This window comes from Macaca mulatta, chromosome 6 (genome assembly GCF_049350105.2).
Source record: "Macaca mulatta isolate MMU2019108-1 chromosome 6, T2T-MMU8v2.0, whole genome shotgun sequence".
NCBI classification, from domain to species: Eukaryota; Metazoa; Chordata; class Mammalia; order Primates; family Cercopithecidae; genus Macaca; species Macaca mulatta.
The window spans coordinates 163,044,306-163,069,306 of record NC_133411.1 but is presented as its reverse complement, the minus strand read 5'-3'; the positions used below and the strand labels follow the sequence as shown (position 1 = coordinate 163,069,306).

At 46.8% G+C, this 25,001-nt stretch overlaps 1 protein-coding gene across 1 annotated transcript in view; it reads right to left on the bottom strand.

The window, feature by feature from the left end:
* Nucleotides 1–8,739, bottom strand: part of GALNT10 (polypeptide N-acetylgalactosaminyltransferase 10) — a 230,771-nt gene extending 222,032 nt beyond the window's left edge. The window contains exon 1 of the mRNA XM_001111603.5: nt 8,474–8,739. Within this exon, the coding sequence (XP_001111603.1) occupies nt 8,474–8,632 (159 nt within the window). The 5' untranslated portion in view covers nt 8,633–8,739. The remainder of the gene's footprint in view (nt 1–8,473) is intronic.
* Nucleotides 8,740–25,001: the final 16,262 nt, after the last annotated feature.

Below are 25,001 nucleotides of genomic sequence, written 5' to 3'. Positions count from 1 at the left end.
CTAGGGGCAAGGCTGCAGGGAAGAAGGATGTTAGAAGTCTACCTGGAAGGGCCTCTGATCTAAGTAGGCAGATGAGAAAATCAAGAGACTAAGACCCTTGAGTGACCTTTGGGGGCTGGAGTGACCAAAGAACACATCCTGGAGGCAGCAGGCTATGAGCTGAATCTAGAAGGATACAGAAGGTCTGGGTTGTCGCCCAGGGTGGGAGTTGAGAAGGCAACCCCAACAACGGCTTCGCATTCCAAAGTTTCAGGGAGAGGGGTACCAAGAGCAGCCTCTGCATGCACAATTTCCTTCCCACCCCCAATAATCAGAGACTGCATCCACCTGGCTTCTTCCACGTCTTCTGAACCCTGTGCTGTTAGGCCAATCACTTATCTTCAAATTGCTCACCTTCTAGACAATGACAATGTTATGCAGCTCTCCCTACCTCCGCCAAAGGGAAGCCGCAGAGAATTGAGTCCCTGCCATAGGCCAGGCACTTCACAAAGGCAGCAGCATCACCAGGTTTACCGAGCACTTGTTCTGCACCAAGCATTGTGTTTGGGGTTTTGCCCACAGTGACTCACTGAACCCTCAGGAGAACTCTCTGCTACAGTTAATATTACTAGCATTTTACAGACCAAGAATTCCAGGCACAGAGGCCAAGCTTGCCCAAGCCTCGGGTTTTGAATCAGGCAGTGTAGCTCCAAAGCTAGAGCACGATATGCACCCCACATGCCTCAAACCAGAAGGAACGGAGACAGGAGGAAGCTGAGGTAGAGGTTTCTCTTCCAGCACACACCACCACCACATGACCTTAGGCGCTCCACTTCGGCTACTGAAGAGGCTGTCTTAGGGCAATGGTCTCTCTCGCCAGCTCAGATGTCCAGGCTTGCAGGAAGGGCTTAAGGGGCAGGGCTGGAAGACAGGTCCTTTGTCCTGCTCAGATATGGAGGAAGTATAGTGGTTAAGGACTCAGCACTAGGTCAGAGTTCAAATGCCAACTCCACCACTACAGGCTGTGCATCCTTGGGCAAGCACCTGCCTCTTTTCGAGCTTCGGTTTCCTCCTTTCCTACCTGGTTACAACAATATTTAACAGATGTACAGGTAAAGGACCTAGCAGAGTAAGTGCTAAATAAATGGTAACTGCTATTACTACTATTAACATTATCAACCAACCATATCATCATCATTCTTCGGATCAGCATCATTTTATGCTGTGGCTTTCATCACCTGAGAAAACTGAAGACAATTTAGCATCTGAAGCTCAACATTCTCTTAAAGCCAAAGGGAAGGAAAAAAATAGGTCTGCTTTTTTCTTTTCTCTCCTATCTACACTCAGCAGAGGGCAGCAAACAGGAACCATTCAAAGATAAGAGAGAGAGAGAAGAGAGACACATGGAGAGAAAGCTACACACGCATAAATACACACCCACCCACCACAGCAAGCAGAATTGTTTAGCTTCCTCTAGCTTCCAAAGTATGAACACTCCACCTCCTCCAGCTAAGAGGGCCAGGCAGAAAAAAACGTGGAAGCTGCAGAGACAGAAGTTCTTTTTCAGCTTGAGAGAAATTTTCAACGAATTGACTTTTAGTGTGTATGGGGGCAGGGGAGGCAGTTCTTGGGACGTCTGTGAGGGGAAAGGAAGGCAGCGGCAGAACTGGTAAGTAAGATTCAATAAAGACAGCTTTCAACTGCTCTTTATCTCCACCCTCCACTGTGTGTTGGCAACCATTTGCACCCAAGCCTTCCTCAGCAACAAACCAAGGCCCACAGAGCTAATCATCTCAGCCAAGGGGTGGCAGAGCTGGAATGAGAGCACAGACCTCCAGACTGCAGGTTCGGTGCCCAAAAATGGGTCCAGGGTGGCAAAGGGGTTTTCCCTCCAGGACCAAATCTCATCCCCAAGGAGTGACTACTGCCTGGAACACTGTGTCAGCAGGACTCTGGAGTGGATATTTGTGGGCTTCTTCTCTAGATATCTTTCTCTTCTTCCCAAAAGCAGCACCCAGAGTCTTCTCTGGGGAACTGCTCTTCTTAGATCTGGGCAATCTGACTCCACTCCTAGCTCCAGGGTAGGTTAAGTCAATCAATACAGCTTCTCCTCCTGAAATCTGCGAATGGTTCAGACAGCACATTAGATCCAAAGTGGACCAGTAAGACTTAAGGAGATCTTGCTAGAGCTTATAGAAAAGACGTTTTCTCGGCCAGGCATGGTGGCTAACGCCTGTAATCCCAACACTTTGGGAGGCTGCGGCAGGTGGATCACGAGGTCAGGAGATCGAGACCATCCTGGCTGACACGGTGAAACCCTGTCTCTACTAAAAATACAAAAAATTGGCCGGGTGTGGTGGTGGGTGCCTGTGGTCCCGGCCGCTCAGGAGGCTGAGGCAGAAGAATGGTGTGGACCCAGGAGGTGGAGCTTGCAGTGAGCCAAGATCGTGCCACTGCACTCCAGCCTGGGTGACAGAGCAAGACTCCGTCTCTAAATAAAAAAATAAATAAGCAAATGAATAAATAAATAGAAAAGATGTTTTCTCTCTCTTCTGTAGAAGCTACCAGAGGAGAGAGACCCTCTCCTCTAGGATCTAGGTGTGGATCTGAGGTCTGAAAGAGCTACTACCATTTTTTGCTGCCATGGAGCCTCAGAATGGAACAAAGTCAACACACAGAGAAAGTCAGAACCAACAGAAACCAGACGAAAGGAGACCTAGCCCTGACAATGCCACAAACCTCTAGATCACACCATACCTGAAGCCAACTACAGTCACAGGAGCCAATATATTCCCTTACTCATTTCAGCTCACATGGCTTAATTTTTGTTACTTGCAACTGATAGACAATCTGAGGTGGTTCTTAGGCTCAGATTCTGTCTGTCAGGGATAGCAGTAATGGTGCCATGTGCTACACAGCCTTTAATTCCTCTACCCCTGTCCCTTTGCCCCCTTAAATTTTAATCCATTTAGTTGCTTTTGAAACTATAAAATGAGGCCGGGTGCGGTGGCTCATGCCTGTAATCCCAACACTTTGGGAGGCCGAGGTGGGCGGATCGCCTGAGGTCGGGAGTTCGAGACCCGCCTGACCCACACAGAAAAACCCCATCTCTATAAAAATACAAAATTAGCCAGGCTTGGTGGTGCATGCCTATAATCCCAGCTACTTGGGAAGGCTAAGGCAGGAGAATTGCTTGAACCTGGGAGGTGGAGGTTGCGGTGGGCCGAGATCGCGCCATTGCACTCCAGCCTGGGCAACAAGAGCAAAACTCCATCTCAAAACAACAACAACAACAAAAACACTATAAAATGTTGGAAAGAAAATGAACAAAAATAGATCTACAAAAAAACAGACAGATAAGTTCTAGCAGATAATCGGTCTCACTAAGCAGTGGCCTCCAAAATTTGGGGTGATAATCTTGGCTCCTGAAAGAAATAATGGTAGAGAAGGATCAAATATCAGTATATGGAGGGAAAAAATTTCTCATAGTGAAATAGAACAAGAACTTGGAGAATGGATTCTGATCTGCATTCCTCCCTATGGGAACTTGTTTAATTTGTTTCTCCTTTTCTCGGCCTCAGTTTTCATACCTACAAATTGAGGAGATTGAACTAGATGACTTCTGAAGCCCCCTGCCTGCTCTGACACATTTCAATCATTCAGCAAACACATCCTGTCTTCCAGGTGCCAAATCTTGTGCTTTGAGCTAGAGGAGGATGTGTTCCTACCTTAAGACATTTCCAGCAGGGAGGCCACGATACACTTCTTGCCACGGGAATTCAGGTGTATATGGGCTACCTCCTTTCCCCACTCCACTGCGCGTAAGGACAGAGGTTCTCTGGAGAAACAAGACTCTTATTCAAGGCCCTCCCTTACCAGCTCTGACACATATATGGGATGCAGAGGGTCAGATATATGTAAAACACAGGAACTGCTGCAAACACCGTCAGGAGCATTTCGCTGCTGTGGGGCTTACCGGTAGCTGCCAGGTTTGCCTCAAGGTGCTTTTGATTCAGTGAAGAGAACCTGATGCCATCTCTGTGTAAGAGCTGACTGTGGACAAGGTACAATTAGCAAGCTAGATGGTTATCTTTTAAATGGGCTTTTGCTTTTCATTCCTGATTCCATTATCTGTTACCGTGTCACTGGAACCAACAGATCAAAGGCTGAACATCCTTAGACTACAGCCTGAGAAAAGACATTCAAATATGAACATACCCTTAAGTTGTGGCCTCATTACAAGTTAGATACAGAGGCCTGTTTAAATATACGATCACTGGCCGGGCGCGGTGGCTCAAGCCTGTAATCCCAGCACTTTGGGAGGCCGAGGCGGGCGGATCACAAGGTCAGGAGATCGAGACCACAGTGAAACCCCGTCTCTACTAAAAATACAAAAAATTAGCCGGGCGCGGTGGCGGGCGCCTGTAGTCCCAGCTACTCAGGAGGCTGAGGCAGGAGAATGGCCTGAACCCAGGAGGCGGAGCTTGCAGTGAGCCGAGATCGCGCCACTGCACTCCAGCCTGGGCAACAGCTTGAGACTCCGTCTCAAAAAAAAAAAAAAATATATATATATATATACGATCACTATTCAGACGTGCTTCCAAGCATACTCACAGAACCTCAGGATGTAAGAGTTGGAAAAGCCCTAACAGAGTATCTATTCCCTACATTGCTAATGAGTTTCCATATGTCATTAACTCTACTTGAGTAGCCCTGCTGAGAAACAGTCTGAGCCCAAGTCTGGTGTTAGTAACAAAAAGATTGAGTAGCAATGTCTGCCTTGGCCATGGGAGGGGAAGCATCATTACAATATGCATTTGCTTTTTCCCTTCTGAATCTAAGCCTCACTTAGCAGATGAGGAATCCAAGGCTCAGAGAGGTTAAACCTCTTTCCTGAGTACACGGAGTGAGTTTAGGGCAGGAGAAAGGACTAAAAACCAGGTCTCTGTGCCCAGGCCTTCCTCAGCTGGAATCCTTGGTAGACAGCAAGCCAAGAATGAGAGAAGGAATGTAGGGAGCTGGATTTGTTCTGGCGAATCAACAACCCTTCCCTAGTGGCATCAGATTTCACCTGGGTATGCAGACACAGGAGTGATTAGCAAGCTAAAGGATACTAGCCCTTCTGTGGAAAATTAAGGAAATCATTCCAAGGCTACATTTCTATGATACTTAACTTTCTGATGGGCAAGGCTTCTACCACCAGAAAGACTGAAAAATGAGAAAAAAACATTGATTTCTGGATGCTCTAAGAATGAAGTTCAGCTCTAACACAATGAGAAAGAAATCCTGATACTTGAAAATTAAAGTCACTGGTATTCCATTATTCCACCAATTTCTATTCCACACATTCTATTATCCAGTGAAGCCATTTTTCAACAAGAGATTATGGCTCAGAAATGAGGAGAGACTGCACTCAGTTTCCTAACTTGAGCTTTTAATAACCTGTCCCAAACCTGGAATATGAAACAGACTGTTGAATTAAACCAAGATGTTAAACAGATTGGGGGTTGGAATGAGAGGGACCCATACATTAAAAAGAAGATGGCTTCAAGACCAGCTTTTCTTGCTTGGTTTTGCAGCTTCCCAAGAAGCCAACTGTCTGACCAGATGACTGCTGAAATCCTGGAAGCATTATGTGTCCTTTATAAATCAGCTATCCCACCCAGCTCCAGAGGTACACCCAGGATGAGTTGGCATGACAGTTATGTAGACTTTCATTCTAGCAGATGATAAACACTCTTAATTTGAAACTCCATATTCTTTAATCCAGTGGAGAAATCAAGGAGTTAGAGGACTACTCAAGTAGTGGATATGTTACTCTCAAAGAATCTTCTTTCAAACCCATATGGAACACATTTTTCATTTGGATAAAGTCCTGTCAGACTTCCCTCCAGAGCCTCTGCAGTTATTTCTACCAGAAAGATCAACGAGACGCTCAAAGATGATTCTCAACAATTACAAGAATGACAGGCTGAGCTCAGAACTGGTCAGCCCTGTCGAAAAAGCTCTGTATGCTCAAGATGCCAGATTTCCCAGATAGCAGCCTGGCGTGTTACGTGTATGTTCCAGTACACTGGGATGAGGGATGGAACGCCATCACTCCAAGAAGTCAGCCTCTTTCCTCAAGGCCAGCTGACATTCAGACAAGGGACTGGGGGCCAAGCCCAGTGCTCTGCATCTGTGAGAGAGTGAAACAAAAAGGGGCTGTGTGGAAATTTGGCAGGGCGTTCTTGAAAGGCAGCAGATGAATGCTGAATCCTGTAGCACCTACAAGTGCTTATCATTGGGGAAACAGCTCCATTCTACTGCTTCTAGGAAGCAAAGAGATTTTCTCTAAAGCAAAAATAATCAGTTCCCCCAATCCCCCAAACCCCCTTCACCACTTCTTCCTCCTCTTCATGCTATTCCAGAGAAAAAGAAATGAACAAAAACTAGATCTTCCCAGATGAGCCTGTCTATCCATTTCAGTTAGGGGCTCTGAGCAGCACCCAGCTGTTGCTCCCCGCTCTCCCCGCCCAAAAGGCTGCCTTACTCCATCAATACCCTCTTGGACAAGTGAGTAATTTACTTTGAAAGCTCAGGCCAAACTGGCAGTTAACCTTGACCTTCTCTACACATCTGGGTCTATAGAAATGAAAATCAGGACGTCTTTGGCATCTATAGCAAATGAAATACGAGGGCTTTCTCCAAGCACAGGCAGAATGTCAAGCGCTATCTTAGAATGGGCTACAGCTATTCTAAAGGAGAGTTTTGCATTAGGGTAGGACACTCCCCCTTGACCTGGGGCTGTGTCCAGTATGGAGCCTCCACAGCTAGGGATGCTACAAGGAACTCCGGACTCAAGACAGAAAAAAAGAAGTGACCATTGTATTCCTCATTGATTAACTGACAGTATCACAGAATGTTAGAGCTGGACCAATAATCACGGTTTACAGATCAAGAAAGTAAGGCTCAGAGAAGGAGATGAAAGGTGATCAAGGACACACACACTAAGTTAGTGGTAGAGCTGAGGTCAGAACCCTGGAACTCCTGACTCTGATGCTGGTACTGAATAGGAACAGAGGAAAGAGATTTCATGAAAGGAAACCCCACACAGATACAGAATATCAGGGAGCGAGGTCTAAGCTAGCTGTCAGGGTTTGAACCAGGGGTTTAGGAAAGAGATGGAAACCTTACTTTCTAAACAGTAAGCTCTACCAGAAAGATCAATGAGACCCTCTGGGATGCTTTGCAACAATTAACAGAGTGACAGGCGGAGCTCAAATTGGTCAGCTCTGTGGCAAAGAGCCCTCTGCGCTCCAGATGCCAGACTGCCTAGACAGCAGCCTAATACTGGGAAGAATAAGGAAAACCATCAATCTCAGAAAAGCCAGCCTCTTTCGTCAAGGCCAGCCAACAATCAGTCAAGTCTGACCCTGATACACAAATTATCCACTTCTCATGGGACCAGAGAAATCCCGAAAGAAAGCCTGAAATGTTCCACTATATGAAACAGTCTAAGCAATACACTCACTAGCACCTCCTGGGAGGGTGGGAGTGATGTGACAGAGCTTCTGCTATCAGGGAGATGCTAGTCTAAATGCATGCACGCATACATACACACAAATATACATGGGTAAGTTCAAAGGAGGCAGAAACCATTCCGATGCCAGTTTTGGCTGCAGTAAACACTACAACTAACCAGACTAGACAAGTTCAGAAGAGACAGGGAAGGCTTCTGGTGTTCCATCCTCAGGACACTGGGCACCAACAGCCTCTGGGACATTTTGGGGGTCTCCCCACCAGAGCCCCACCTCTGGACTTCCATAAGGTCAAAGGCAGCAGGTACCTCAAGGACCAGGAGCTTACCCCCTTTTCCACCCCCAGGGGCTTGAAGCTTCAAGGAGAGCGTGATCTTTACATTCTGCAAGGAATCCACAGGATCTGAGAAAGGAAAAGGCTAGAGTTGCTGGCGCGGGGCGGGGGTACTGTTGAATAAATGGGGAGAGGCGGAAGGCCTGGATGTCTCGTTGGGCAGACGGGAAATCAGGAAAAGGGCTGACCTGAGTAAAGAACACTGGGATCAGCAGGCAGGGGTTGTCGGGGGGTGGGAGGAGGGGAGCAGAGAGGACCTGGACACCAAATACAAGAACCAGAATCTGCATTCCTATTGGCACAAGGCAGGAGTCATCCTGGGATACAGGGATGCAGATAGGATCCTTCAAAAGAGATCCGCTGGAAGACCTCAAGGAACACCAGACGAGGACAGAAAAGAAGGTGGTAACATGTGGTGAGGAATAGCGTCCTGGGTTTTAGTTCGGACTCAGTCTCTGACTGGCTTGGGACCCTGGAGGAATCACAACACTCAATTTTCCCATCAGGAAAATGGGAAGAGCTTTACAGTCTCGGAGCTGACTCTGAGGCGGCAGACAGCAGAAGGTGGAGGAAGGAACCACAGGCTAAAAGTGAATTCGGGAAGGGGGTGTTCCCGGCCTGTAGCAACAGGGGGACTCACCTGTCCCGCCGCCGGCGCCACCGCCGCCCCGGATCCCCCAGGGGTGCCGTCGGGCTGCCGCTCGCGGTACAGCGCCCAAAGCCCCACGTTGGGCAGGAAGACCAGGGCCGCCAGCACCAGCGCCACCGCCTGCAGGAGCCGCTTCTCCTTCCGCCTCATCGGGGCCGGTCAGCCCCGCCGCGCCCCGCCGGCACCGCCGCGCCGTGCCGCCCCCAGCTCCGAGCGTCCGCCAGTCCGCCCGGCGGCGGCAGCAGCTCAGCGAGCAGAAGCGGCCGCGGCGCCGGCCCCGCTCCAACTCCGCGGCACTTCCGCCGCTCGCCGGCCGGGGAGCCGGGCGCTGCCACCGCGCCGCCGCCACAGGGGGGTCGTCGCCGCCGCCGCCTCCCCCAGGCCCCGCCGAGTCGCCCGCCCCGCGCCGCCAGCGCCCGCGTCGGTCGCCGAGTCTCTGCGCCACCAGCCTCGGCCCTCTCGCGGAGCGTCTCGGCCCGCCTGGGCGCGGTAGGGTGCCGGGCCAGAGCGCTTCCCCCTTCTCGAGCTGCGATGGTGCGTCCCGCTTCTCGGCGGCTCCCCCGCCCTCGGGAGCTTTGCTAAAGTCCCGGAGTTGGCGAGTTGGGCGCTAACTGGTGCGGGCTGGGCACCGCTGGGTGGGGTGCATGTTCGCGCGCCCGGGTACCCTGCCCGGCAACCTCCGCCCGGGACTGCAGCCGAACGTTTGCTGCCTCTCTGGGGATATGCAAATAGTGCTGGGGCCCCGCCGAGTGTTCCGCGCCTGCAGCCCCCGGGACTGTCACTTCCAGCCCACCTAGGCTCGGCCCCCAGGACCTGCGGACCTATTTTGACCCGGGGGACTCGGTGTTCCGGGCCATAAAACGAGGCCACGGCCGTGCTCCACGCTCACTGTTTCGCGGGCGGGCCCTGCTTTTCTTCCTCTAGGAGGCCCCTGGCATTAGTTGTGAACGCCCTCTGCAAACTGTAGGGAGCTGTGCCCGCCCGCCGCCTGTCTGTAGATCCTGCAAACCGGCGGGTAGGTGACAGTAGCCTCTCTGCAGCACCTTTCCTCACGCAAGTCCAACCCACTTGGAGTTAGAATGCCCTGCATTCTCACGCGTGCTTTTGGACCCTCAGCGCACTGAGCCCTTCCCGGAAAGCTCTCAGCGAACCGTTGGCGAGCGCCTACTATGTGCCAAACACTGTGCCAGGCTCTGGGATGAAATGAAAACAGACCTGAGCCCTGATATCTGGGAGCTGAAACATGAAACACGTAATTTCACTAGACCAGGCAATGTGTCTGTAATTGTGGCGAGGGCTTTGACAGAGGAGTCGGGCTTCTGGGCGATGCGGAGGGCCACGGAGCTGGACTCCGACGGTGATGCCAGCCAGCGGCTCCTGCTCGGGGGCGCTCGACACTGGTCACTTAGCTGCTTCCTCCCTGATGCGGAGGAACGGAGCACCCCCTTGGCTGCATTCCACTCTGCCACCCCCACATTCGTCCTTTTGATTCTCTGCTTCTCTAGCTCAGCCGCTGACCCTCGTGCTTAGCTGCCCCCAGTCCTTGACCAGCGTTCTGACAACTCTTGCCTCCCAGTTCTTCCAGCTCCAGGCTGAGCGATGGGGATTCAGTTTTCTGACATCACAGCTAAGTTCTTGATTTTTGCAGCAAAACCTTCAAAGCTTCCATCACCTCGGCTCTGGAGTCCACCATGCTCCTTGCCTGTGACCTGCTAGGGCTGATCAAACGTTCTGTCTCCTGCCCTGCCCTGCCCTGCCCTGCCCTGCCCTGAGCTTCGCTCAGCCTGTTGTAGGCTTTGTGTTTTCCTTCTTGTGTTGACCACACAGCTCCTTCTACCCATAGAACCCCCTCCTCTAGGTCGGTGGAAATCTTGTTCATTCTTCCGTGTCTAGTTGAACTGCCATCTCCTCCACGAAGTCTTCTAAAACTCCTCCTCAGGGAACTGTTGTCTTTCTTCCGATTTCCATCACAATAATGCTTACCGTTTATTGAGTGCTTACTCTATGTCCCGCACCATGTTAAACCCTTGACATGCATTACCTCTTTAAATGCTCAAAGTTACCCTGTGAGGTACATACTTTTCTTATACCCATTGGCGAATGAGACTCAGATTTAAAAATGCATGTAATCCCAGCACTTTGGGAGGCCAAGGCGGGCAGATCACGAGGTCAAGAGATCGAGACCATCCCGGCCAACATGGTGAAACCCCGTCTCTACTAAAAATACAAAAATTAGCTGGGCGTGGTGGCAGGTGCCTGTAATCCCAGCTACTTGGGAGGCTGAGGCAGGAGAATCGCTTGAACCCAGGAAGTGGAGGTTGCAGTGAGCCGAGATCGTACCACTGTACTCCAGCCTGGCGACAGAGCGAGACTCTGTCTCAAAAAACAAAAACAAACAAAAAAAGAATGTGGCAGCTAGAATGATCTTGTTTTATCCAAGGTTAGATTGTATCGCCCCTCTGCTCAAATCCCTCCGGTGGCTTGCCACCTCCCATTAGGTTCCTAAGAAACTACAGGATCCTACAAGCCCATATATGATCAGCCCTCACTCCTTACTGTCCTTATTGTGCCCCGGTGACATTGGCCTCCTTGCTGTTCCTCACAGCATGCCTCAGGTAGGCACAGTCCTGCCTGAGGACCTTTGCACCTGGTGTTACCTCTGCCTAGAATGGCCATTTTTCTATTTCTAGTTCCTAACTCTATGTCTTTTTTAAAACACATTTTTTTTTGTGATAAATATACATAAAACTGATCATTTGAACTATTTTAAATTATACAATTCAGCGGCATTATGTAAATGCACATTGTTGTGCAGCCATCATGGCTATCTATCTCCAGAACTGGTCATCTGAAACTCTGTACCCATTAAACACTAACTCCCTATTCCCCTCTCCCCACAACTGCTGGCAACCACCCACCATTCTGCTTTATCCTTTTTGAATTTGACTATTCTAGGTACCTCATGTAAGTGGAATCATATCATATTAGTTCTTTTGTTTCTGGTTTATTTCACTCATAGTATTTTTCAGATTCACCTATGTTGTTACATGTGTCTGAGTTTCATTCCTGTTTTTTTTTTTTTTTTGACATTGTCTTACTCTGTTGCCCAGGCAGGTGTGCAGTGGTGTGGTCACTGGTGCAGTCATAGGATCATAGCTGGTTGCAGCCTCAAACTCCTGGGCTGAAGCCACCCTCCCACCTCAGCCTCCTAAGTAGCTAGGACTACAGGCCCATGCCACCACACCCAGCTAATTTTTAAAAAATATTTTGTAGAGACTGGGTCTAGCTATGTTGCCCAGGCTGGTCTCGAACTTATGGCCTGAAATGATCCTCCCACCTTGGCCTCCCAAAGTGCTGGGATTACAGGTGTCAGCCACTATGCTCAGCCAAATTCCATTCCTTTTTTCAAGATTGAATACTGTTCCATTGTATGTATGCCATGTTTTGTTTATTCATTCATCCATAGATGGACATTTGGGTTGTTTCTACCTTTTGGCTACTGTGAATAATGTTGCTATGAATAGCCCTATGTCTTTTATACTGCAGTGGATGCACAGTGTTTATGTAATTAGATAATGTTGCAAAAACTTTTATGTGCTGCTATAGCACTGAGCACAATGCTGGTAACAGAGCAGTTAGAATGTTCTTTTTACAAACACAAGGCTAATTCTGCTGCTGGGACTTACCTATGGCTTCTCTTTGTGTTAGAATATGTCTATGAAGCCAGGCATGGTGGCATGTGTCTGTAGTCCTATCTACTCTGGAGGCTGAGGTGAGAGGATTGAGCCCAGGAGTTCAGGCTGCAGTGAGCTATGATCACACAATTGCACTCCAGCCTGGGTAACAAAGCAAGACCAAGTCTTTCAAAACAAATAAACAAAAAACAACCCACAATCTATGAGAATCCTTACCCTACATTCTTTGACCCAGCTTCTAATTTTTGCCTTCTTTTCTTCTCTTCTAGTTACACTGGTCTTGCTATACTCCTCAATATATACCAAATTGGTGATTCCCTCAAGGCCTTTGCAAGTTTACTGTGCCCTTGTCTAGAAACCTCTTCCTCTACAGCTTTGCATCATTCTCCGCTTTCTCTCAGGAAGCAGATCAGAGGTCCTGCCTCAGAGAGAGCTTCCCTGACCATCTGATCTAAGATATCAACTAGCACCACCATCATCTCCATTTGCTTGATATTTCTTCAGAGCAGGTATCATTTTTGGTCTCCCTCTCTAGAATGTGAGTTCCAAACAGACAGGAACTTTGTATTTATTTGCCTTCTACGGTGTCCCCTGCCTCTGTCCGCACATAAAGGCATGCACTGTTCGACAACATTTCAGTCAACAACGAACTGTATATACACGATGGTGTTCCCATAAGACTATAATACTCTATTTTTACTGTACCTTTTCTATGTTTAGTTATGCTTAAATACACAAATACCATTGTGTTACAATTGCCTACAGTATTCAGGACAGAAACATGCTGTACAGGTTTGTAGCCTGGGAGTAATAGGCTATACTCTGTAGCCTAGGTGTGTAGTAGGCTATCCTATCTAAGTTTGTGCAAGTATGCTTTATGATGTCCTGTATGAGAAATCACCTAATGACACATTTCACAGAGTATATCCCCATTGCTAAGCCATGCACAATTGTATTTCCCTTCATTGTGAATCAGAAAACTGGTGCTCCTTCCAGGTGGAAGAACTTACAGAAAGGATGCCCCCTCTCCTTATGCTAAAGCAGCCAGAGCAGAGCCAAGGTGTGTGGATTTCAGCTCATATTCCCACCCAGCCACACAAACTAAGCTGTGGCCTTTCCCAGGTCTGGCACACAGTAGGTGCTCAATAAGCACCTGTTAAGTGAAGTGCTGTATAGCAGTGGAGATCAAGTACAGGAGGGAAGAAGCATCTCTCTCCTTCCCATCCCCTCTTCTAGCTCCTTTCGAATATTCTGCACAAAATTGGATTTGCGCTTTTTCTCATGTCACTTGTTGATCAAAGCTGCATGCCAGCCCAGTCTGGCCCCAATGGGGACTCTAGCCCAAGAACCCAGCTTTAATCCAGGGACTCTTTGATCACTTTCTATAATATGGGATGTGCCAGGCAGGGGGCAGGCTCCTGGAGTTTTATTCCACTCACTGAGACAATACCATTTGAGACATAGGCAGTCTATTAGCCCTGGCTGGTTTCCTGGGAGAACTGATCTGGTCATTGATTGAAATTGAACAAAAAATGTTACTTTCAGACTGAGCCCTCTAGGCCTATTGTGGGCATTAAATAAGATAATGTGCGTAAAGGGCTTAGCGCGCAGACCCTGGTCTAATGTAAGCACTAGTGGCTGGGTGAAATAAAAGCTCAACAACACAGGAACATTGAGAGGGATGAACAGAATTTCAGCTGTCAGGCAAAACCTTCTGCTCTGGCCTGTGCCTCTCTGCTCTTATCTCCTGTTACTCTCCTCATTCGTTCCAAAGCAGCCACTCTGTCTTTCTTCCTGGTCCTTGAAGGCCTTCTGCCCATTCCAGCCCCAAGACCTTTGCATTAGCTCTTGTCTCTGCCAGCTGTTTCCTCAGATCTTGTTCCACTGTTGGTTCCCTCTCACCCTTCAGGTCCCAGACTACATATCACCTCTTCACAGAGACCTTCCTTAACTACGACCTTCCTTAACTACCTAGGCACTCTCTCCCATACTTTACATCCTGCCATGTTTTCTTCACGGTGCATACATATCCCTCTTTGCCATAGTCTCATTTGTGTGTTTATTTTCTTGTTTATTATTGGGCTCTCCCAAATAGAATATCAGCTGCATGGGGCGAGGGCCCTGTCTGCTCATTGCCTGCTGTATTCCTCCATCCTGGAACATTTGTGCCTGACACACAGAAAGGGCTTAAAACATACATTTGATGAATGAGAAGCTCCTCTCTTTCCCCGTCTTCCCATCTTTACTTTTTTTGTTTTGTTTTTTAAATGAGCTGCGTATTCTCTTGCTCACTCTTCGGTTTCTCATCTTGTCATCAGTAACAAGCAGGTCTTTCAGTATCCCCCCAGAACATACTTCAGCAATAAGGGTCAACCAGAGGAGAGGTGACAGGCGCAGGCCTTCAACCTCCCTGATGAGGATATGAAAAGCGTTCCTACTAGGTGTCTTCACCTTGGCTCTCTTAGGGTCCCTTGTTACTGACCCCATTTGTCCACGACTATACCCTCAGGCTGGTCTGGACCAACCCTGAGCTGAGAAGATGTAAAAGTAGAATGGGTCAGCAAGTCAAGAGGTCTGCAGACCAACAGGTCTGCATGTCAGTTTAACTCTCTTTCACCTTGGCCAAGTCCCTTAGCTACTCAATTTTCTCATCTGAAAAATGAGAATAATGATGACTCTGTAATGATATAATTTCCAGGTTGACCTGAGAGAGGTCTGCTTGACTGCAAGCAAAACCCAGAATGCTATAAGTGTTGGACTTCTGCGTCTCCTGCAAATTTAAAGCCTTCTTGCTTCTTCTTTCCTTGGGCATCATCGAGCTCAAATGATACATTCTCAGAGAAGCCTGACTGACCTCCCTAAACACAGTAAGCTCCCCAGCTATGGAACCTCTTAGCAATGCCTTTCCTCAACAGTCACAGTGTTTACAGTTACTGGGTCATTGTTTGATATCTGTCTCCCGCACTGGACTGTAAGTCCCATGAGGACAGAGACAGACTGTGTTTGGTTTTGGTATTGTTTGTTTTTAGTAGGCTTTACTTTTTAGAACAGTTTTAGATTCATCGCCAAATTGAGTAGAAGGTACAGAGATTTCCCGTATACTCCAGCCGCCACACATGCATAGCTTCCGGAATTATCAGCATCCCCCGCCAGAGTATTATATGTATTACAATTTATGAACTTGCATTAACATTATCATTGTCACTCGGAATCCATAGTTTACATTAGGGTTCACTCTTGGTATTGTACCTCCTACGGGTTTGGACAAATGTACAATGACATATCCACTATTATAGTATCATACGGAGTAGTTTTGTTACTGGTGGAGGGTGTCCAGGTTTTTGGTGTTTTGAACAAAGAATTGGACAAAACGCACAAAGCAAGGAAAGAATGAAGCAAGAAAAGCAGAGATTTGTTTAAAACAAAAGCACACTCCACAGGGTGGGAGGGGGCCTGAGCAAGCAGCTCAAGGACCTGGTTACAGAGGTTTTCTGGGGCTTAAATACCCTTTAGAGGTTTCCCATTGGTTACTTGGTGTACACCCTATATAAATGAAGAGGCTGAAGTGAAGTTATGAAGTTATTTACTTGGTGTACATTCTATGCAAATGAAGAGGATGTTTCCTGTCATAGCAGGAGTTACAAAGTTATTTACTTGGTCTTAGAAAGTTGGGGTTTTTCAGTTTGATTTAGTTCTAGAAAGTCCTTAGGTTCCCTGCCTCCAGGCCTTATTCTCCTGCCTCAGTTTTACTGCCCTAAAAATCCTCTGTGTCCATTTATTCATCCTGCATACCCCCAACCCAGCAACCACTGATCTTTTTACTGTCTGCATAGTTTTGCCTTTTCCAGAATGTCATATAGTAGGAATTACACAGTATGGAGTAGCCTTTTCAGATTGGCCTCTCTCACTTAGCAATATGTATTCAAGGTCCTTCTGTGTGTCCTTTTGTGGCTTGATAGCTCATTTCTTTTTAGTGCTGAATAATATTCCATTGCCTGGATGTAACACAGTTTGCCCATTCACCTACTGAAGGATATATTGGTTCTTCCGAGTTTTGGCAATTATGAATAAAAGTGCTGCAAACACCCATGTGCAGGTTTTTGTGTAGACATAAATTTTTGACTCCTTTGGGTAAATACTAAGGAACTCAATTACTGGATCATATGGCAAGGCTTTTTCTAGTTTTTCAAGAAACTGGAAAACTGGCTTCCAAAGTGACTGTACCATTTTTCATTCCCACCAGCAATGAATGGCAGCTTCCATTGTTCCACATCCTTGCCAGCACTTGGTGCTGTTAGTGTTCTGGGTTTTGGCCATTCTAACAGGTGCGTAGTGGTATCTCACTGTTTTAATTTGCATTTCCCTTGGCCACATGTCAGGACTTCATGAGGCTGTGTGACGGGCACATCCCTAACCTTAGCAAAATAAACTTCCTAAATTGATTGAGACTTGTCTCAGGTACTTTTTGGTTTATACAAGCAAGCACATTAAAAAGATACTCCACATCATCGGGTGCAGTGGCTCACACCTGTAATTTCAGCACTTTGGGAGGCCAAGGCTGGTGAATCACGAGGTCAGGAGTTTGAGACCAGCCTGACCAACATGGTGAAACCCCATCTCTACTGAAAATACAAAAATCAGCCAGGCGTGGTGGCATGCACCTGTGATGCCAGCTGTCCTGGGGGCCAAGGCAGAAGAATCGCTTGAATATGGGAGGCAGAGATTGCAGTGAGCTGAGATCACGCCACTGCACTCCAGCCTGGGTGACAGAGTGAGACTCCATCTCAGAGAAAAAAAAAAAGATACTCCACATCATATGTCATCAGGGAAATGCTATCTGTGTGGGAATAGAATGGGAGGCAGGTTTTCCCTAAGCAGTTCCCAGCTTGACTTTTCCCTTTGGCTTAGTGGTTTTGGGGTCCCAAAGTCTGTTTTCCTTTCATACTTGCCATGTATGTTTTTGTTCCCTGGCATATCCCCAACACCTAGAACAGTACCTACCCCAAAATAGGTGCTCAACAACTATATGGGAAATAAATGAATCAGTCAATTAATTAATAATCATACACCCATCTCTTTAAAATCTGTATTCAGAAAACTCGTTAACACTAGTGTCAATGACCCAAATTTCTATCTCCACCAGGTTGGTCGTTTAACAAGGCTCAATCTTCTAATACAGAGGAAGAGAAAAAAAATTACTGGAGCTGAAATTTCCCCACCTGCACCTGGTCAGCCTCAATCAGCCCAGACTTTGTTTCTAGCTTCCTGTGTGATCTCAGGTCACTGAAATTCTCTGAGCCTCAGGTTTATAATGTGTGGGTTTGTGAGTGTATGTGGTAGCAGGAATGAGAGATGTCTAGACAAACACAGAACATGGTTGTATAAATAAAGCAGTTGAATCAGATGCTCTTTAAGGTCTTTTTAAGTTTCAAAATTCTGTGACTAAATCCTGCAAGGCAGAATGGGAAAAGTAGGGGCAGACATGGAACACCACTTGGGATTCAATCCAGTTTCTGCATCTAGTGGCACTTCAACTCCTATTTTGAATGCAAAGAAAGCATTTTCAGGATGCCTGCGTAGGGGTAAAGGGAATTTCTCCCTCCCCTTCTGAAAGTTTGAGTCTTTAAGTCTCCAAAGTAAACTGGTAATAGACAAACTAACAGGAGAGAAGACCTACACATTTATTAATGTGCCATTTGCATGGGAGCCACACAAAATATGAAACTCAGAGAAGGGCCAGATGGTTGAAGCTTAAATACCCTCTTCATGAGAGAGAATAAAGTCGGGGATGTAGGCAATTTTAGAAGAAGAGTAAATAATTTTTAAGGAAGATGAATGGGCCTGAAGAACAGACAATAACCTGGGACAAAGTTCCTCCGGGCTCTGAAAGAGGTGGTGACAAGTTATGAAAAGGTGAGGGGCGGAATTGCACTGTGAACAAAGGTTGTCTTATTATGCAGATAAAGTCTCTCAGGTAACAGCCCTCAGAAGAATAGTTGAAAGGACAGGTGAAAAGTCTGTCTGTGTGTGGTGTCCTGGGCTTTGAGACTTTTAGTTTCCTCTTCTGCAAAAGGAGCTCCTCCTCTCTGGTTAACATAGATTTCAGAGAAGGAGTCTAAGACATTAATTCCTCTAGTTCTGAAGCTTATTTCTGAGGCCTTTCAGTCTCCTTAGTTCAAAGCACTCAGCATGCAAAAGTCCCATATTTTGAGTTGTTCTTTTCTGAGCCCCAACACCTGTTTGAAATGACCTCTAGATGGGAACTGCCTGTCTGCCTTTCTCTTTTTCTCCCAGACCCTATTTTGTCATTTCCACAATGAGATGCCAATTAAATCAATCCTGTCAACTATAAAGGAACTCCACTGAATCAAGACAATAGACATCGAAAGTACCTCAAGTAGGCACGTTTTGAAAGAGCAAACAGAGAAGGCCACAAATCTCAAACAAAGAATAAATATACTAGGTCATTGGGTGGACCCATCTCAAACAGAGCATTAGCCAGTAGGATCAGATACAAATATCATGTGTATAGGGAGGCATCCTCCTCCTGTCACTGCTATGAAAATATCAGGGCTTGGTAAATGAGAGTGCTTTCTGTTTAATTACTTTTCATGTGTGTACAAAAGAAAAAAAAAGGTATACAAAACACAGATAGAGGGGTGGTGGGGCGCAGGACCAAAGGGGGCTTCCTAGGAGTTTGAGACTCTTGGAAGAATGGCTCCAGTCTGTGGGCACCTCTGTAAAGTAAGAGGACTGGGTACTCTATAACCCGGTAGTCAGAACCTTAGCTACACATTAGAATCACCTGTGGACCATTAAAAGCTCTGGATGCTTAACCTGCACCCCAGACCAATTAAGTCAAAATCTCTGGGATCAGACTCAGCCATCCCTACATGATTCCAATTTGTAGCCACGTTTGAGAGAACCACTGCTCCAACATGGCTCTCAGGGCTCTAAAACCCTGCTAAGATTTCTTTCTGTCCAAGCGGTAGGTCCTCTATTGTTCCACTAGGTGGCACGCTCCAGCAAACTTCAGTGGGTCCAGAGAAGTCGCGTTTAGGTCTAACCGCAAGGAACGAATTCATTAAGCAGGGCTTGGTGGTCTTTACTGCCAAGGAGGGGTCTGCACTCTTGACAAGAAGGCTGAACTTGTTGTTTAACAACTTGCTGGTGAGCGCTGGAGCCACAGATGGTTGATTCATCCCTATTTAAAAAGGTGAGGCTGGGCTGGGCGCGTGGCTTACGCCTGTAATCCCAGCTACTTGGGAGGCTGAGACAGGAGAATCGCTTGAATCTGCGAGGCACACGTTGTGTGAACTGAGACCGCACCACAGCACTCCAACCTGGGCGACAGAGCGAGACTCTGTCGCAATCAATAATGAAATAAACAAACAAACAAAATAAAATAAAAAGGTGAAGCTTGAAGAGGGATGTCTCTCTTACGACTGGGTTCACCTCTTCACGGATGCACTCTGGTCTGTTCCTCCACCCCCATCCATCTCTCCAGCAGGATTGATAAACTCCTCTCAAAAGTTCTCAAGGAGCCCCATTATGTGCAGTAGTGGACACTTGTTCTTTTTATCTGGTTAGTTAACAACACCGTGATTTTCTTTGAAGATTCACCCTTCTCCATCTCAGAACTTAGCCAATCAGAGCAGTAACCCCGCTTCAGCTGCAGTGATTGGTCCAGGGACGGAATCTGAACAATCGAGGTTCAATTCCGTGGCTTTTGTATGGAAGCTATCAAGAAAGGAGTGGCTTCTTCCAGCGGATTGTTGCGAGCTGGATGTGAGCCCCACCGTGAGGCGTGTATTGGACCTCTTGCCTTGGCTCCTCCGCACCTTCTCCCCGCTCCAGGGAGGCAATGTAGACTACATCAGTGGGCTTTCTTGCTCTACGTTTTCCGGTTGGGTTTAGCCCTTGAGGAGCCAGGGCAGGATTTCAGAGGGAGGGAGAAGAGCCAGGTCAGAGCATTTCTTTCCTCTGCCGTTCCCTTGCTGCAACTTTGCCGCAGGTTGTCTGTGTCCTCCACTAAAGTCCACGGCTCCCATCGCGCAGGCTTCTTGAAACAGTCCTCCCTTTCTAGATTCCAATAACTGCCCCTTTCCTCACCCTTCAGGGCTAGGGCTGGACAGCACACGCTGTTTCTGGCCCCAGGGTACTGCACCGTCCCTCATGGTTACACTATACCCTGCCCCATTGTCCTCCTATTAAACTCTCTTCAAATGTTCCAGTGTGAGAGTGCCATTCGTTTCCTGCAGACCCTAACTCAATCAAGGGAAAAGCTTCTTGAGAACCTGAAAACAGTCCCAACACAGGGGAAAGTGGAGATGAGAGATCACGGAGTAACCCGAGCCAACCCCTGATGTCATCCATGCCTCCAGTTCAACTCCCCTCCCACATTCAAACAATTACCTAATAATGCTGGTTTTATTGCCTAATAAATTTTAAATGTATCCCTTCCCCTCTAGGCCTATTACAGGAGACATCTTTCAGGTGTCTGTAAGATGAATCCCTGATCAGAAACCTGCTACTTATAATGACTCCGTTTTCTACTTTGTGGACAGCCTCTACCCTCATCTCTGGGCTGCTCCTTGACCTATGACTTGCCTGAACTGTCCTAAGGCAAGCTCAAAAGGATGAGCTGAGCCATTCAGATGCTGTCTCAGAAATTGGAATCCAGTGACGCAGAGGGAGGAAGGCAGCTGGTGGTGGCCTCTGAAGGTGGCAGTTCAGGTAGCATGAGGGAGGAGATTGCTCTTGGGCCACACTCAAGGAGAGATATGGGAAGGCAGAAACCTGGAGTAACAGAGGAAGTGCTTCAGTCAAAAGAAGCCAGTGCAGCCCAAGTGTGGCAGGCAGGGATGCTGAGAGAGAAACTGAAAGAGAACTGCCTTGGCTCCTGGTTTTCCAGTTCCAGTTCTTGTTTCTGGGATGCCCAACTGGACTGAAGCCCCTGCCTTAGGGTTTACGCCTTCCCTGAAGTTATGAGTGACTCTGTCACTTATGACCGAAGGAGCCCTGGCCTTGATACTTGATACTCTTGTCTCAAAGTCCAAGTTGTAGCCATTATCATCTCTCGCTTGAATTGTTGCATCTCTCACTCCTAACTCCTCTGCAACTTCTGTTCTGCATTCTCTAACATTCATCCTCCCCACTGGAGTGACCATTTTGGGATGCCAACTTGCCACGCTGCTTCCCTCTGGAGGTTTATTGTCCTCACAGTAAAGTCCGAGTTGCTGGCCTTACACTTTATACAAAACTGCTAGTCGCTCATTACTTTAATAATGCTATTTCTCACCCCCATGCCTTTGCTCATGCTGCTTCCTCCTCCGGGAATACCCTTCACATTCTCTTGTACTGATGGATTCTTACTCAGCTTCAATACCATCTCCTCTTCCATCCCTTCCTCACTTTCCTACCCGGTTTGGCTAAGAACTCCTTCCTTATTTTTTCTCATACTGCTGTGTATATTCCTATTTTAGCATTATCTACCAATAAAGATGAGATGATGTCAGCTAACATTTATGGACCTCTTATTACATACCAAGTGCTAAGCTAGCACCTTACAGATGTCATCTCTTTAATCCTCATTGAAACCCTATGAAGTAGTTCTTTTATGATTCCTATTTCTCGAAAGAGAAAACTGAAGCAGAGATGTCAGGTGACTTGCTCAAAGTCACACAGACAGAATGTGGTTGACTCGGGTCTATTGTTTCTTTCTTTTTTTTTTCTTAAATAACAGTTTATTGAGATGTAATTCACATGCCATACAATTAATTTACTCATTTAAAGTGTACAAGTCAATGTCTCAATATACTCACAGCTGCCTGCAACCATCCACATTATCAATTTTAGGACATTTTTATCACCACAGAAGAAACTCATACCCATTGATTACTCATTGTTTTAATGCTGCTCTTAGCAGCTGGTGTGGTGCCTAGCACATAGTACCTGTTCAACCAGCACTCGTTGAAGAATGGATAGCTACCCTATCTTAGAAGACAGGGGAAGGTGCAAGAGAGGCTCTTCATGCAACACTTCTGTCATTTCAACATCAGTTAAGAGATTTGTCTGGTTCTTTTGTTTGTTTGTTTATTTATTTATTCTTTTTTTTTTTTCTTTGAGGCAGGGTCTTCTTCAGTCACCAGGATGATGACATGTGACAGTGCAGCGGTGTGAACAAGGTTCACTGCAGCCTTGACCTCCTGGGCTCCAGTGATCCCCCTGTGTCAGCCTGTGTAGCTGGGGCTACAGGTGCGTGCCACCATGCCTAGCTAATTTTTTGATTTTTTGTAGAGACAGGGTCTCACTTTGTTGTCCAGGGTCATTTCGAACTCCTGGGCTCAAGCAATCCACCTGCCTCAGACTCCTGAAGTGCTGGGATTACAGGTGCGAGCCACTCCACCTGGCCCTGTTTTTCTTTACTAACAGCCCCCACTTACTGGGGGAGGTGTGTTGTGATGTAGGAGTCTGAATCTCTTACCATTTGCTCAGGGTTTTTTCACATCTCTGTGGCCCCAGGGAATTTCTCATCATCACATTTGAGTTCTGGGATATTGCTGGTGATAATCTAGGTGCTGGATATTTGATTTTGGTTTTCAGTGGGAGAGAGTCAAGCCAGATTGCTTCTACTCCACTATTTTGGTGACGTCACTCTCCACCACTGGTTTTTTATGTATGAAACCTTTCAGTGTGTGAGCTGTATATATTATTAGCTTATTAAGCAGCAAAACCTGGAGATAGGTATTATTGTATCCATAACACAAATGAGGAAACCAAATGTATTAGTTCATTTATGTTACCATAACAGAATACCAAAGACTGGGTAATCTGAAGAAAATAGGTTTACTTTGGCTCAGGGTTCTGCAGGCTGTACAGGAAGTGTGGTGCTGGCATTCATTCCTAGTGAGGCCTCAGAAAGCTTTCAAACATGGTAGAAGGGAAGGGGAGCTGGTGTGTCACTTGGTAAGAGAGGGAGCAAGAGAGGGAGGAAGGAGGAGCCAGGCTCTTTAAACAGCCAGAGCACTTGTGAATTCATAACCGTGGGGAGGGCACCAATCCATTCTTGAGAGATCTGCCCCCATGACCCAAACACCTTCTACTAGGCACACCTCCAGCATTGGAGGCTATATTTTTCTTTTTCTTTTCTTTTCTTTTTTTTTTTTTTGAGATGGAGTCTCGCTGTGTTACCAGGTTGGAGTGCCATGGCTCCTCCATTCACTGCAACCTCCGCATTCCGGGTTCAAGCGATTCTCCTGCCTCAGCATCTCGAGTAGCTGGGACTACAGGTGCCCACCACCACACCCAGCTAATTTTTTGTATTTTTAGTAGAGACAGGGTTTCACCATGTTGGCCAAGATGGTCTCGATCTCCTGACCTCGTGATCCGCCTGCCTCAGCCTCCCAAAGTGCTGGAATTACAGGCATGAGCCACCGCGTCCAGCCTGGAGGCCATGTTTCAACATGAGATTTTGAGGAGACACACATTCAAACTATATCCCCAAGGCTCAGGGATTTCATTTGTCTAAAGTCAAACAACTAGTAATCAGCATCATCCTAACATTAAGTAAACAACTACTACCTTTAATTGAACATTTAACCATGCTTGGATACTATGCTAAGTTCTTTATGAACATCACCTCACTGACTCATTTGTGCATTCAACAGATATTTATTGAGTACCTACCCCAAGCCAGGCATTGTAACAGATGTTAGGGATTCGGTGGTGAGCAAACAGGTGTTCACCCAGGACTCACAGTCTAGTGGTAGAAAAGGCATTGTAGAAATGAACACATGAATAACAACTACAATAGATGGGAGGAAGAAGAAAGGACCTGTTGGCTGTTAGGGGAAGATCTGGTATTAGAAGCCAATACTCTTCGAATCCAGGTCCAACACTTTCTGCAAAGTTACACTAGCGTAATTCCTCCAGGATGTTTTTCTAGTGGGACATTGGTTTTGCCAATGGCTCTCTGAGCTGCTTGTCCCTGTAGGAAGTTCCTGCCACCTACTGAATGCATATTCAAATACACACATATACATACACTCGGTGGGAGCTACACAGCCCATGCCCTCATCTGCACAGCTTGGTAGGGAAAAAACTAATGCTGTGGGCTTTGCGAATGTCTTATCCTTAGCTAGGGGATTTGCGTTTGAAGAACACTTCTCTGTATACGGGGCTGGGTCTTGCTTTTATTACATAAATGATCCTGGAGATCACTTCATATAAATACAGAGAGATCATTCCCATTCTCCTTTTCAGCTGCACAGTATTCCACAGTGTGAATGAATCAGGTTCAAACAGTCTCCTATGGATGGACATTTGGAGTTGTTTTCAATCTTTGTATATTAAAATAACATCATAATGAATAATCCTGTGCCCAGTTTGTTCTGTAGTGTGGAGATAAATCTTCAGGAGACATTCCTAGAAGTGGAAGTTGCTGGATTAAGGGATAAACACATCTTTAATTGTAAAGCTATCGTTTTGCACTCCTACAAGCAGTGTAGGAGAATGCCTGGTTCTTCACAGCCTAGGCCCACACAATATTTTTTAAAGTATGCATTCTATATAAAAATTCACACTCCTGGTTTCTCTTAAAAAATTCAAGATCTACAAAAATTACATGCACACGCACACACACAGACACACAGACACACACACACACACACACACACACACACACACACACACTGCAAGATCTGGCAACACTAGGCCTGTTTTCCTGCATGGAAATAACAAGCTAGGGCTGAGTGGTCACCAGAGCCCTTAGACATTTCAACTGATCTAATTCAGACCCTTCATTGTGAAGATGAGAAAGGTCT